Source organism: Mercenaria mercenaria, chromosome 3, assembly GCF_021730395.1.
Source record: "Mercenaria mercenaria strain notata chromosome 3, MADL_Memer_1, whole genome shotgun sequence".
Classification (NCBI taxonomy): Eukaryota; Metazoa; Mollusca; class Bivalvia; order Venerida; family Veneridae; genus Mercenaria; species Mercenaria mercenaria.
Genome location: NC_069363.1, coordinates 66,913,775 through 66,929,829, shown reverse-complemented (window position 1 = coordinate 66,929,829; position 16,055 = coordinate 66,913,775). Strand labels below are relative to the sequence as shown.

At 36.8% G+C, this 16,055-nt stretch overlaps 1 protein-coding gene across 6 annotated transcripts in view; it reads right to left on the bottom strand.

The window, feature by feature from the left end:
• Positions 1-16,055, bottom strand: part of LOC123524489 (putative ferric-chelate reductase 1 homolog) — a 51,134-nt gene that overhangs the window by 11,863 nt on the left and 23,216 nt on the right. For all 6 annotated transcript variants that reach the window (XM_045302732.2, XM_045302735.2, XM_045302734.2 and 3 more), the window contains exons 4-7: positions 13,071-13,168; positions 10,101-10,203; positions 3,915-4,124; positions 257-364 (exon numbers count right to left, since the gene is read on the bottom strand). In XM_045302732.2, coding sequence (XP_045158667.2) covers positions 257-364; positions 3,915-4,124; positions 10,101-10,203; positions 13,071-13,168 — 519 coding nt within the window. The remainder of the gene's footprint in view (positions 1-256; positions 365-3,914; positions 4,125-10,100; positions 10,204-13,070; positions 13,169-16,055) is intronic.

Below are 16,055 nucleotides of genomic sequence, written 5' to 3'. Positions count from 1 at the left end.
TACTGATATCAAAAGACAGTAGGCTGTTATTCTATTTATATTAAAACTCATATAACCTGCCTAGAACAACTTATTTTCTTATCTTATTTCGTAAAAGCTGATTACTAAAGTCTTGGACTATTTCCTTTGAATTGCTTGAAAACCCATGATAACTCAAGCATTTATCTCATCCCCTTATAACTTTGGTTGACAGGTGATTTTCTGAAGAATTTAAAAATAATGCCATAAACAAGATTCTATAATTCTGTACCCTTACTTTGGTAAGTCGAATATTTTTGTTGTCATTTTCCTGGTTGTATGATTGGAAAACCTCAACTTTTTCACTTGTGCTATTGTGAACACACTCAAACACCATATCTTTGCCCTGAAATGTATTTACCACAAACCAGTTATAGTGTGAAGCAAACTTAAAGTAGTCAAATCTGAGTAAAATTAGCTAGTCACTTTCTAGGGTTTTTTTTCTTCATTTTTTTCACCTACCTGTGCTATATTTGTGGATTTCAAAACTGCACATTTCTTCTTTACCTACGACCAGACACGATGGATATGCAAGAATTTTGGTTGGTTTCCAACTTGGTTTAATTATTTTTGTAACAATAAGCTTATCTATGTGTTACCTATCAAAGAGTGCATATTCATGTTTGTTTGACATATCTCACGACTGCTACCGATATGCATAATAATTTGTTGTGCAAACAGAAGTGCTTTCTCTTAACATTTTCTAGTAGAAGGTGAACAAAGCTGACTGTTTCAAAAATTTAGTTACAGTCTCTTGTTTCAATACTCAACTTAACAAGAGGACCATGATGGTCCTGAATCGCTCACCTCTTCCCACATGATCCAGTTTTGAGTATGACGTCGTTTTTTCTATTATTTGACATAGTGACCTAGTTTTTGAGCTCATGTGACCCAGTTTTGAACTTGACCTAGATATTATCAAGATAAAAATTCTGACCAATTTTCAAGAAGATCCATTGAAAAATATGGTCTCTAGAGAGGTCACAAGGTTTTTCTATTATTTGACCTATTGACCCAGTTTTCGAAGGTACGTGACCCTGTTTTGAATTTTACCTAGATATCGACCAATTTTTATGGAGATCCATTCACAAGTATGGCCTCTAGAGAGGTCACAAGGTTTTTCTATTTTTAGACCTACTGACCTAGTTTTTGACCGCACATAACCCTGTTTCGAACATGACCTAGATATCATCAAGGTGAACATTCAGACCAACTTTCATACAGATCCGATGAAAACTATGGCCTTTAGAGAGGTCACAAGGTTTTTCTATTATTTGACCTACTGACCTAGTTTTTGATGGCACGTGACCCACTTTCGAACATGACCTAGATATCATCAAGATGAACATTCAGACCAACTTTCATACAGATCCCATGAAAAATATGGCCTCTAGAGAGGTCACAAGTTTTTCTATTATTTGACCTACTGTCCTAGTTATTGAAGGCACGTGACCCAGTTTCGAACTTGATCTAGATATCATCAAGGTGAACATTCTGACCAACTTTCATGAAGATCTCATGAAATATATGGCCTCTAGAGAGGTCACAAGGTTTTTCTATTTTTATACCTACTGACCTAGTTTTTGACCGCACGTGACCAAGTTTCGAACTTGACTAGATATCATCAAGATGAACGTTCTGACCAATTTTCATGAAGATCTTGTGAAATATATGGCCTCTGGAGATGTCACAAGGTTTTTCTATTTTTAGAACTACTGACCTAATTTTTGACGGCACGTGACCCTGTTTCGAACTTGACCTAGATATCATCAAGGTGAACATTCTGACCAATTTTCATGAAGATCTTTGAAATATATGGCCTCTAGAGAGGTCACAAGGTTTTTCTATTTTTAGATCTACTGACCTAGTTTTTGAAGGCACGTGACCCAGTTTCGAACTTGACCTAGATATCATCAAGATGAACATTCTGACCAACTTTCATAAAGATCCCATGAAAAATGTGACCTCTAGAGTGGTCACAAGCAAAAGTTTATGGACGGACGGACGGACGGACGGAGGACACCGCGTGATCACAAAAGCTCACCTTGTCACTTTGTGACAGGTGAGCTAAAAATCGTTTCCAGTCATTGTGTGTGGCCATCTTTGATACTTGACATCTGAGATCAAAGTTAATTTCAAACAACCCTAAGGTCTACATATCAAAAGGATTATACTTTGTCTGAATCATGATAATAAAGAGGTACATTTGTAAACCCCTGTATCATAAGCAATTCAAATCAAGTTTTAACATGGAATGTTTATACTTACCTGTGCAAAAGACAGTTACACAATCAAGTGCATTAGCTGGCAGATGAACTTCAAGAACAAAAAAATAAGTGACACAGAAATACTTCAAGTGATACAGGAAAATGTAATCTGACATTGTTATTGTATATCAAGACAGCTGCAAAAAGATAAACTGACATTGTATTTTTGTACTGTTGGCAGGTATCTACACGAATATCATCAGGTGCTGGCTTTCTTATTCAGTTTAAAGTTTTTTGACTTATATGGCTATTCTCTATAGATTTTAAAAGAGCCTTTTTCAGGATAAAAATTCAGTTTTTATGATAAAAAAGTTAATACGTATCATACATTTAAGAAATAATTTATAGCAAATCAGTGCTTTATCACTATTTATACACGATGGGCGGTTATACGTCTGGCGTAATAATTTCATGAGGGCGCAGCCCGAGTGAAATTATTTCGGACGACGTATAACCGCCCGAGTGTATAAATAGTGATAAAGCACTGTTTTGCTATAAATTATTTCGATTCTAATATGTTCTTTATTGTAAAATTTATATCAAATATGATGGAACTGTTTCTTCGCGCAAGCATGGCATCAATAATAGGTATTTGTTAAAACATGCCAGGACCGGAAACAGTAATACGTCTTGCGGCAGAATTCAGTTCGAGTGAAAATTACTACGAATTATTCAGCAAATCGAATAACTAATTCAGTATGTGTATAAATTAATCAAAACATTTGTGCAATGTGACATTTCATTTAAAACATGTTATCAAGTAAAATATTTTAAGAAATTTGAAAGCGCTATTTCTTGATGCTTACATGGCGCTAAATATCACGTTGACGTGACGTCAACATAACATCATTGTGATGATTAAAGCATTGTTAGCCATATTCTAATATCAATTTCTTATGAATCTGAATAAACTACATAAGCAATTTTTAATTTTGAAGGCCTTATGTCAGAGGGCTTTTACTGACAAAAATGCCTTTTACCTGTAATTTACTATATTTATGTATGAAAGCTATGTATTATATAACAAAGTACCAGAAAGATATGACCTTCTGGAGGTATGAACATGGTAAATTAGTGGGAGTACCAACTTTACTCTTTTACTTATAACTTCATTAATTTGAAAACAGGATTTAGGTGTAAAACATACCTGGAAAGGTAATTTTCTTTCCTAAGTATGCTGCCACTTTGTTAGAGGTCAGTTGCAGACTATTAATGATCATGACAAGAAGCATGATAATAAATAGCCCAGATTCTCCAAATAAAGATCATACACCATTAACAACTCAACTTACTATGACCTTGACCTCTGACCTCCAAATCAACAGGGGTCATCTCCGATAACAGGTAACTGTCTTATGAAATTTCACAAATGCAGGCCAAAGTGTTTTCTAATTAATGAATCCAAGTAATGTACCAAGCACGAGTAAATAATATCCCTTCATTCAGCAAAGGTAGGGTGGGGGTGGGGATGGTGGGAATGTGGAGTCATTCATATCCAGCAGATAACACTACCATGTAAAATTCTTCAAAGCAACTGATAGAGAAGCATTTACTATTAAATTTCAAACAGCATGGTATCTTCCCCAGTAATTATGTATACACAATTTCAACACAGGACACTTAACTTACCATATAAATATCATCAGAAAAGCCGACAGCAAAGTATCTATCATTAAATCCATCAGTAAGTGCGCTCATCTCAAACACCATATACGACCCCTTATCTTGCCAGGTGAAGATATATTCACATTCAATCTCGAGACAATCCTCGGGGACCCTGTAACAGCCCTTAGTAGATCCACAGCCAGTGATATCTATGCCAGCAATAGGGGGGAGGATCTGAAAACAACAATTTGTGATAAATTCAGGGTGTTACACAACATTCTAATATGACACAATCTGTTATCCTATTAAAGACTGAAAGGGTGACATAATCATGCAATAAATCACTTGTTTGTTGGCAAACATTTGGCATATGTTATCAAGGAAATATTATCTTTGATACAGTGTTAGAATCACAACATTATATCTAAAATAATGATTTTCTTTCTGATAGAATCATTTTCATTCAGATGAATATTAAAATATCTGTGCACTCATGAACAAATTTTCAAATCTGACCTCCAGACAGTGATTTTATTCGATGATAAAATCACTGTCTGAGATACTAGTATAATATTTCTCACATATGATCTAACCTTTGTCATAACTAGAGTTGTTACAGGAGTGACGAATTATACCCCAACAATATGGCCTTGTCACAGAACTAAGCCAATGTCAAAGCCGAACTTGCTTGACCTTTGACCTACTGACCTCAAAATCAATAGAGGTCATCTGCTGATCAACCTCCCTAAGAAGTTTCAAGATCCTAGGCCCAAGCGTTCTCAAGTTATTGTCCGGACAAGGTTTAAATATTCCAGGTCACTCTGACCTTTGGAACTCCAAATCAATAGGTGTCATCTGCTAGTCATGACCAACCTCCCTATTAAGTTTCATGATCCTAGTCCCAAGTGTTCTGAAGTTATTGTCCGAAAACTGTTTAAATGTTCCAGGTCACTGTGACCTTGACCTGTGACCTACTGACCTCAAAATCATTACGGGTCATCTGCATCATAACCAACCTCCATTTCAATTTTCATTATCCTAGGCCCAAGCGTTCTCAAGTTATCATCCAGAAACCGTTTAACTGTTTCGTGTTATTGTGACCTTGACCTTTGACTTACTAACCTCAAAGTTGAACTTGACCTGTATGTTACCATGTTACACTTGTGTACAAAAATTTATGATCTTAGACCCAATCGTTCTCAAGTTATCATCCGGAAACTGTTAAACTGTTCCGAGTCACTGTGACCTTGACCTATGACCTCAGTCAACTTGACCTGTATTTTATGATGTTACACATGTGTACCAAAATTTATGATCCTTGGCCCAAGTGTTCTCAAGTTATCATCCAGAAACCGTTTAACAGTTCAGTGTCACTGTGAACTTGACCCCAAAGTCAAACTTGACCTGTATTTTCTAATGTTACACCTGTGCACCAAAAATCATTTAAATCAGTAAAGCCTTTCATGAGTTATCATCCGGAAACCATGAAAACCAATGGACCGACAAGACCAACTGACTGATCGACAAGCTAACTCCTATATACCCCCCAAAAACTTCGTTTTGTGGTGGTATAATTAAATAAATCTTTTATTAACCAATGAAACATATGCCTCAATAAACAGTTTAACATCAAAAGAAACAACAAGAGCTGTCTGTAAGACAGCACGCTCGACTTTTCTCAGTGCTTGACTCTGAATTAGAGCTTTGCCAGTAAAAAAAAATCCAAGTAAAAAAGGGACATAACTCTGTCAAAATTCAAATCAGAGTAATGGGGATTGTTTCTCCTGGTGTAGACTTTGATAGTAAATAACTATTTTAAGTTCAGGTCAAAAGCTTTAGGCCATACCAAACTGATTAATAGTTCTTCAGAAAATTTTCAAAAAAAATTGGAGCGGGCGAGCGAAATTTTTATTTTATTTTTTTTCTTCTCAATTTTGATTTTTTCAGAGGCGGGTATATTTTACATGGAGCGAGCGGGCTTTTTAGCTCACCTGTCACATAGTGACAAGGTGAGCTTTTGTGATCACGCAGCGTCCATCGTCCGTGCGTCCGTCCGTGCGTCCATCCGTAAACTTTTGCTTGTGACCACTCTAGAGGTCACATTTTTCGTGGGATCTTTATGAAAGTTGGTCAGAATGTTCATCTTGATGATATCTAGGTCAAGTTCGAAACTGGGTCACGTGCCATCAAAAACTAGGTCAGTAGGTCTAAAAATAGAAAAACCTTGTGACCTCTCTAGAGGCCATATATTTCATAAGATCTTCATGAAAATTGGTCAGAGTGTTCACCTTGATGATATCTAGGTCAAGTTCGAAACTGGGTCACGTGCCATCGAAAACTAGGTCAGTAGGTCTAAAAATAGAAAAACCTTGTGACCTCTCTAGAGGCCATATATTTGACAAGATCTTCATGAAAATTGGTCAGAACGTTCATCTTGATGATATCTAGGTCAAGTTCGAAACTGGGTCACGTGCCATCAAAATCTAGGTCAGTAGTTCAAATAATAGAAAAACCTTGTGACCTCTCTAAAGGCCATATTTTTGATGGGATCTGTATGAAAGTTGGTCTGAATGTTCATCTTGATGATATCTAGGTCAAGTTCGAAACTGGGTCACATGCGTTCAAAAAATAGGTCAGTAGGTCTAAAAATAGAAAAACCTTGTGACCTCTCTAGAGGCCATATATTTCATGAGATCTTCATGAAAATTGGTCAGAATGTTCACCTTGATGATATCTAGGTCAAGTTCGAAACTGGGTCACGTGCCTTAAAAAACTAGGTCAGTAGGTCAAATAACAGAAAAACCTTGTGACCTCTCTAGAGGCCATATTTTTCATCGGATCTGTATGAAAGTTGGTCTGAATGTTCATCTTGATGATATTTAGGTCAAGTTCGAAAGTGGGTCATGTGCCATCAAAAAGTAGGTCAGTAGGTCAAATAATGAAAAAACGTTGTGACCTCTCTAGAGGCCATATTTTTCATGGGATCTGTATGAAAGTTGGTCTGAATGTTTATCTTGATGATATATAGGTCAACTTTGAAACTGGGTCAACTGCGATCAAAAACTAGGTCAGTAGGTCTTGAAATAGAAAAACCTTGTGAGCTCTCTAGAGGCCATACCCTTGAATGGATCTTCATGAAAATTGGTCAGAATGTTCACCTTGATGATATCTAGGTCAAGTTTGAAACTGGGTCACGTGCCTTAAAAAACTAGGTCAGTAGGTCAAATAATAAAAAAACATTGTGACCTCTCTAGAGGCCATACTTTTCATGGGATCTGTATGAAAGTTGGTCTGAATGTTCATCTTGATGATATCTAGGTCAGGTTTGAAACTGGGTCAACTGCGGTCAAAAACTAGGTCAGTAGGTCTAAAATTAGAAAAAGTCTTTTGACCTCTCTAGAGGCCATATTTTTCAATGGATCTTCATGAAAATTGATCTGATTGTTCACCTTGATGATATCTAGGTCAATTTCGAAACTGGGTCACGTACGGTCAAAAACTAGGCCAGTAGGTATAAAAATAGAAAAACCTTGTGACCTCTCTAGAGGCCATATTTTTCATGAGATCTTCATGAAAATTAGTGAGAATGTTCACTTTGAGGATATCTAGTAAACAGGGTCACGTACCTTCGAAAACTAGGTCAATAGGTCAAATAATAGAAAAACCTTGTGACCTCTCTAGAGACCATATTTTTCAATGGATCTTCATGAAAATTGGTTAGAATTTTTATCTTGATAATATCTAGGTCAAGTTCAAAACTGGGTCACATGAGCTCAAAAACTAGGTCACTATGTCAGATAATAGAAAAAATGACGTCATACTCAAAACTTGGTCATGTGGGAAGAGGTGAGCGATTCAGGACCATCATGGTCCTCTTGTTTTATTTTTTTCCCCAGCTTGGACCCTTGAGGAGGCGGTTATGATTATACATGAAGTTAACATTTCTTTAGAAATAACACAGAAATCAAACATTTACAGTGTGGGTAACACAGTATATAGCTTTTCTATTATGTTTTAAAGACTACATGAATGATTTTGCAAATAAATTCTTGCCAAACCTCACTGAATCACTTTGGTTTTTTTTAGTAATAATTTCTAAGGGATGAGTGTCTTATCTTTAATTTTGATTTTTCTACATTAATCTGAAGGCCTGCCTATTTAAGACAAAACAGGCACATGTGTGGAATAACATTTCTTCTGAAGCACAGTTAGATGGCTTCGGCACATGAACAACTTTGTGCCCCTAGTGGAACTCCAACCCATAGAGGTGAAGGGAAGTAACAAACCACTTGACCAGTGAGACCAAACAGAGTTGGTCATACACATGCTTCGACATTGCTCGAATCCCTTTGGAATAATTTCTTAACAGATCAGGCTAGCTTATGTTTTTGTGGTGGAGATTCATTTCAGGCAAAAATGATAACAAGACTGACAAAGAATGATCCCAATATGGTCACCCTTAAAGTGTTATATGGCCACCCTTAAAGTGTTGTTTGTTTTGCTTTGACTGAACTAGAAATTTAGAGTTGGGGAGGTCTGTTTTTTCCAGTTTTTTTTTCGTTCTATCAATTCACAGCCAAGTAAGAATCTTGTCCTCGGCAGATTTAACCAGACTCGACGAGCTGGCTTTTTCCTCAACCTTTTTAGGCGCTTTCGCCGGCGCTTTGCCTTTATTCACTTTTTCTTTAACTTTTTCACCTGATTCCACAACTTTCTTCGAAGTTGTATCTCTCGACTCTTTACTAGCATCCGCCATTACGACGGAAGTGAGAAAATCACACCACGTGCGACCTAAAATTCGCCTCGTTTCACTAAATTAAATTTACTAGATATGCACTATGTGCATACAAATTTGTGTCAATAACTAATCAAACAAACTAGAATGAAATTTTCAATAAATTCTTCGATAAAATCGATCTACGACCGATTAAAAAATCTTAAACTACAAGGCGTGTTTCTTGCAGAATTGCAACCGGAAAAGTGATCTGCGCATGCGCAACGGAATCTCAGGTAAGCCTGAACAAAATTCTTAAACGAAAAAGAATTGGGGTTACAAAAGGACATATTTTATATCTACACTACTTATTTGAAAAGCTAAACAATTTTTAAATTGACTAAATGCGTTTCGATAGAATATCTGACTGCTGTACTAAAGAAGTTACGTTCAAAAAGATTTGGCCTAGACAATGTGATAGGTCGGTCAGGATCTGTGAACAAACATTTTTTTAAGATAGTAGTCGGCCTCAGCTTTGGGCTCTAGATATAACATACTGAACTAAACAACTGATAACAAATGGTTTGAAAACTATATCTGAACAATATTTCCAAATATTTTTAACTGCATCCCCGTGCACGTCTTACAAGTCGTGATTCGTTTCTTTCACTGTATTGAACAAAAGTAGAACGTGCCTACTTCATTACCTACCGACACATCGAAGGCCATGTGTGGCACTAGCACAGACACTTCAGATTTAAAACAAATGATGAACAACACCATAATTCCTGACTTTTTGAGTTTTGGTCATCAGTAACATGTATTACGGATGCATGAAGTCCGATCAATATCACTTTGACGCATTAAAACAGCGATAAAACCTGCTTTGCCGTTATTATTCCAGACCGCGTAATCGGGAAAAAAATTTTTTTTCGGAGATTTTTATGTACGTGCGGGCGGGTGATTTTTATTTTTTTTTCTCGGGAATGAAATTATTGATGCGGTAGTTCCAACAAACGACATATCAATTTGGTATGGCCTTAATATAACAGAGATATATGATTTTATCAAAAATTTTAACAAAAAATTCTAAGTTAAAAAGGGGCATAAGTGACGACAAAATTCAAATCAGAGTTAAAGGGATTGTTTTTCCTGGTGTAGACTTTGATAGTAAATAAGTATTTTAAGTTTCAAGTCAATAGCTTTGATAGTAACAGAGATATCGGACTTTATCAAAAACTTTAACCAAAAAATTCTAAGTTAAAAGGGGCATAATTCTGTGAAAATTCAAAGCGCAGTTGTGGGGATTGTTTCTCCTGGTGTAGACTTTGATAGTAAATAACTATTTTAAGTTTCAAGTCAATAGCTTTGATAGTAACAGAGATATTTGACTTTATGAAAAACTTTAAACCAACAGCGACACCGATGCCGGGGTGAGTGCAATAGCTCTACTTTTTCTTTGAAAGGTCGAGCTAAAAAGTAGTCAATCAACATACGTATTTTGGTGGAAGCTCAGGTGGCAATGGGGCATTGGGATCATACAGAGGTTCAGACTTCTCTTTCACCCAAAACAAATTCTCATCTTCTACAAATGTTGCCCTGAAAAAAATATCACAAAGATTTTAACTCAAATATAATGCTATATCCCAAATACTTTCTTACTGGCTAAAAATAGTATGTGATAATCTGCTTCCTTTTTTCGTGGCTGCTGCCACCAGTGTCAAAAGTGTAGCAACTTTAATAAATCTACCAGTTCTTAAAAACATCCTAACAGTATGTCTGAAAATAGCTCCTGGCTTTCCAATAAAAAAAAAAAAATCCCCAACATGCAGATATGCTACCAGGTATGCATTAAAAAACATTTTATTGTAAATTCAACAACAAACAAGAGCTGTCGCTATAAGTCACAAATGCCCTGGAAACATACCCAAAAATGCCATAGTTGTCTGTGCAAAATATGCCTGAATAGTTTAGGTAAGAATCATTTTTGACCTTGACCTTGACCTGAGAGACCTGGGTCAAAAGCGCGACACCTAAATATGGTTAACATTTATGTCAAATTATTTTCAAATCCCCTGATAAATGGAGTTATGGACCAGACAAGAAACGGAGCATGTTAACCATTAACATCTAAGTGTGACCTTGACCTTTGAGGTAGTTGTCTGGGTCTTGCGCATGACACACCGTCTCATTATGGAGAACATTTATGCAAAGTAATTTCAAAATCCCTTGATGAATGGCAGAGTAATGGACAGGACACGAAACAGTCCCTGTTAACATTTGACTTCTAAGTGTGACCTTGACCTTTGCGGTAGTTGTCTGGGTCTTGCGCACGACACACCGTCTCATTATGGAGAACATTTATGCAAAGTAATTTCAAAATCCCTTGATGAATGGCAATGGACAGGACATGAAACAGTCCCTGTTAACCTTTGACCTCTAAGTGTGACCTTGACCTTGGAGCTAGGAGTCTGGGTCTTGCACATGACAAATCGTTTCATTATGGTAAACATTTATGCCAAGTTATTTCAAAACCCCTTCATAGATGGCAGAGTTAGTACACATGGACGGACAGTGCGATTTTAATATGCCCATCCTTGAGGGCATAAAAACAACATAAAATATACTTTATTGAGACAACAAAATAATTAACACACATAATATTATGTAAATTTATGGTCACATGAACAAAACAAGAGCTCACTGTCTTGAGCAATGCGCGGGCTTAGCGCAAAACGGTTGTAACTCCTTCTTTATTTCATATAAGTAACAACCGTTTTGCGCTAAGCCCGCGAATGGTATTTAGCATGTGATTACCAAACTGCTGACCCTGAGGTTAAGAAGCTAGTAAGTGGAAACCCCAAGCCGGCCAACATGACACAAACGAAAATGTTGCAAAGCCAGTTCACTGATGGTAGTGGAAATGTAAGCTATCTTTTGAATTTGTGAGTTCATGACAAACTAGACAGAAAAAGCGCAGTATAAGCAGAAATAAGATGAACATGCATCAATAATATCAATAACAGTTACTGCCTTTCTGAAATGTCAATCAGTAGCAAGTCAAAGGGTAACAGAGTTTATCTACTTTTTAGAAATTTATCAACTATATCCTGAAATTTATTCTTCTGTGGAAAATTATTATTTTATCGGCGATTTTAGTGTCACTGATATACAAGTACCTGTTTCATCCTTAAACTAGAGCTGCTTTTGAGAAAAGCGAATGTCTCTCACAGATGCCTAATCATCTAAATAGCAAGTCAGTCTTTATATAATGTTTACTCACTACAATTCAAGGGCCAGAACTCCAAAATGCCTGGACTGATTTGGCTAGTTATCGAACTTGGTCGAGGTCTCATGGTCAAACACATTTTGTTCAAGTTTGGTGAAGATCAGATGGGAAATGTTCGACTTAGAGTGCGGACAAGAGTAAAAAGGCTGATTTTTCAGTAATTCAAGGGCCGTAACTCCAAAATGCCTGGACCGATTTGGCTAGTTATCGAACTTGGCCCAGGTCTTATGGTCAAACACATTTTGTATAAGTTTGGTGAAAATCGGATAAGAAATGTTCGACTTAAGAGTGCAGACAAGCTTTGTGACAGACAGACACACACAAACAGACAGACAGACACACAGACTGGAGTAAATCAATATGTCTCCCACACCACTGTGTGGTGGGAGACATAATTATTTCCAAATAACTGATTTATGTTTAATAGGTAAATACTTGTACATTTGTGTTTACATAAATGATGCCAACAATGATTGCTAATTGTGAACTAAACTCACAGTGCTTAAATCGACAAAAATATTTAACATGAAATAATTCAGAAAAAAATATTTGTAACCAAATTGCCAATTAATGCTCAGACTTTTTGTACAAATGTTTTACATATCTAAATTTCTTGCCAACGGTATTAGATGTTGAACCTCTACATTTAAACCTGTTTCATTTTTACTTTCAACAGTTCCGAACTATATTCTCAAATTATGAAAATTTCAATTTCCTTCAGCCTAAACCTTAATTCATATTGAAAATTCCTACCACCAATTATATTTATATCAATAGAAATATTTAAACAATCAAATTCTTTTTAAAAATATTTTCTGCTCTTCCTATTCAGCTTAAAACTATATCAGCAATAAAACTGTTATATTTCATCAGTTACCCATTTCTTGGTCAGATAAAAGATGCAAGCCTGTCTGTCCAGCACTTTCTGAAGCCTGCTTTTATATACAGTGGACTTAGGGTGTAACAGACAGGGTTATAATTTTTGCATTTCCACTTGTAAACCATGTTTTCAAAAAAACTGGTTGTTGGACTGGCGGCTTGTGGGCATGAAGCATCAACTTTTAGTCTGTGCTCAATAACTTGAGATGGGAGTGACTGAGAATGCAACTTGGTACAACTATATCCTTAGTTCACTGACCATGTACTAGTAAATAGTACATGAAAACAAGTATTCTACCTGAATTCGACATGTCCCTGAAAGCTACTGTAAGGATTCCATACCAGACGTACATTTGATTTGGGCTTGATATTCGATACTGCACTCACTAATGCTGACTGAAATAAACAACAAAAAGTGAGAGAAATAAATCAATCATGAGTGGCGGTCAGTTGTCAAAATATATGATGTGGAAACAAGTTGATTATTAAAATCTTGACATGATAAAGCACATGCTTCTATCCCCTTAAAGGGACTAACCTGCATAAAGCACATGCTCCTATCCCCTTAAAGGGACTAACCTGCATAAAGCACATGCTTTTAACACCTTAAAGGGACTAACCCGCATAAGGAATTTGCATAAAGCACATTCTTCTAACCCCTTAAAGGGACTAACCTGCATAAAGCACATGCTTCTATCCCCTTAAAGGGACTAACCTGCATAAAGCACATGCTTCTAACACCTTAAAGGGACTAACCCGCATAAAGCACATGCTTCTATCCCCTTAAAGGGACTAACCTGCATAAAGCAAATGCTTTTAACACCTTAAAGGGACTAACCCGCATAAAGAATTTGCATAAAGCACATTCTTCTAACCCCTTAAAGGGACTAACCTGCATAAAGCACATGCTTCTATCCCCTTAAAGGGACTAACCCGCATAAAGCACATGCTTCTAACACCTTAAAGGGACTAACCCGCATAAAGCACATGCTTCTAACACCTTAAAGGGACTAACCCGCATAAAGCACATGCTTCTAACACCTTAAAGGGACTAACCCGCATAAAGCACATGCTTCTAACACCTTAAAGGGACTAACCCGCATAAAGCACATGCTTCTAACACCTTAAAGGGACTAACCCGCATAAAGCACATGCTTCTATCCCCTTAAAGGGACTAACCTGCATAAAGCACATGCTTCTATCCCCTTAAAGGGACTAATCCGCATAAAGCACATGCTTCTAACACCTTAAAGGGACTAACCTGCATAAAGCACATGCTCCTAACCCCTTAAAGGGCCTAACCCGCATAAAGCACATGCTTCTATCCCCTTAAAAGGACTCCCTTAAAGGGACTAACCCGCATAGAGCACATGCTTCTATCCCCTTAAAGGGACTAACCCGCATAAAGCACATGCTTCTATCCCCTTAAAGGGACTAATCCGCATAAAGCACATGCTTCTAACACCTTAAAGGGACTGACCCGCATAAAGCACATGCTTCTATCCCCTTAAAGGGACTAACCCACATATTTTAGGCAAAAAATAATTTCTCTCAAAAATCCATAAAAAGTGTGCACTCTGAAACTGAATAGTGGTACAAACTTATTAAAACCAGATTTTTCCAAAATATTCTTATAAATAACCAAAAATATTGTGCAGAAGGTAGTCAACCATTGCGACACATTTGAAATAATACAGAAAATTTACATTCTGCTTGCATCTGTACCAGTATCTGACTTTTTATTTTCACCCACTTGATCATTTTTCAGTGTCATATATACATTGTATGTCAAGCTTTGTGAAGATGAACATGATGAAAAAATTACCAAAACTTTGGGCGGGTACCTGTGGTTACAAACTCTTCTATAATCATTTATAAACAGTTGGTTCTCTAATCTGATCAATCCACATAAATTTATCTTCCCCAAAATTAAATTCTAAACACAGATTTATCCTAAAAACAAGAGGGCCATGAAGGCACTATATCGCACATCTGATCTACTGATCATCAAGATTAACATTCTGACCAAGTTTTATTAAGAAATGGTCATAAATGTGGCCTCTAAAGTGATAACTAGCTTTTCCTTTGATTTGACCCGGTGACCTAGTTTTTGATTCTACATGACCAAGATTCAAACTTGACCTAAAGATCCTAAAGATTAACATTCTGACTAAGTTTCATGAAGATGTAGTCACAAATGTGGCCTCCAGAGTGTTAACAAGTTTTTCTTTTGATTTGACCTAGTGACCTAGTTTTTGACCCTACCTGACCCAGGTTTGAATGTTACCTATAGATCATCAAGATTAACATTCTAACCAAGTTTCATTAAGAAATGGAAATAAATGTGGCCTCTACAGTGTTAACTAGCTTTTCCTTTGATTTGACCTGGTGACCTAGTTTTTGAGCCTACATGACCCAAATTCAAATCAAACCTTGAGATCACCAAGATTAACATTCTGACCAAGTTTCATGAAGATAGTCATAAATGTGGCCTCTACAGTGTTAAGAAGCTTTTCTTTGATTTGACCTGGTGACCTAGTTTTTGACCCCAGATGACCCAATATCAAATCTGCCCAAGATTTTATTGAGGGTAACATTCTGACCAAGTTTCATTAAGATTAGGCAAAAATTGTGACCTTTACATTGTTAACAAGCTTTTCCTTTGATTTGACCTGGTGACCTAGTTTTTGACCCCAGATGACCCAATATTGAACTCGTCCAAGATTTTATTGAGGGTAATGATGACAAATGCCCCCGCAGCGCCTTGACCTTTTACCTGGTGACCCCAAAGTCAATACGGGTCATGTACTCAATAAGTACTATCAGCATGTGAAGTTTGAAGGTCCTGGGTGCAGTGGTTCGCGAGTAAAGAGCCTTCATGCAAAGAGTTAATATTGGCCCCTGTGACCTTGACCTGGTGACCCCAAAGTCAGTAGGGGTCGTGTACTCAATAAGTACTATTAGCATGTGAAGTTTGGAGGTCCTGGGTGCAGTGGTTCGCGAGTAGTGCCTTCATGCAAAAAGTTAACATTGGTGTGATGAACTAAAGGACATTGGTGTGACGAACGGACGGACAGTTGAAAACAAATTGCTTCCCTTTGGGGGCATAAAAATTGAAATACATATAAATTCAAGTCCTTGTGAAATCATTCTGGTCAAAACCATCGACTTAATATGAAGTAATTAATTCTATCTTGTGACAGTATGTGATTAGCATTAAGCATCAGCTCAATGGGCAAAAAAAGTCAAGCTGCAATTTCCCATCTTTAAGGCTTGCTATATC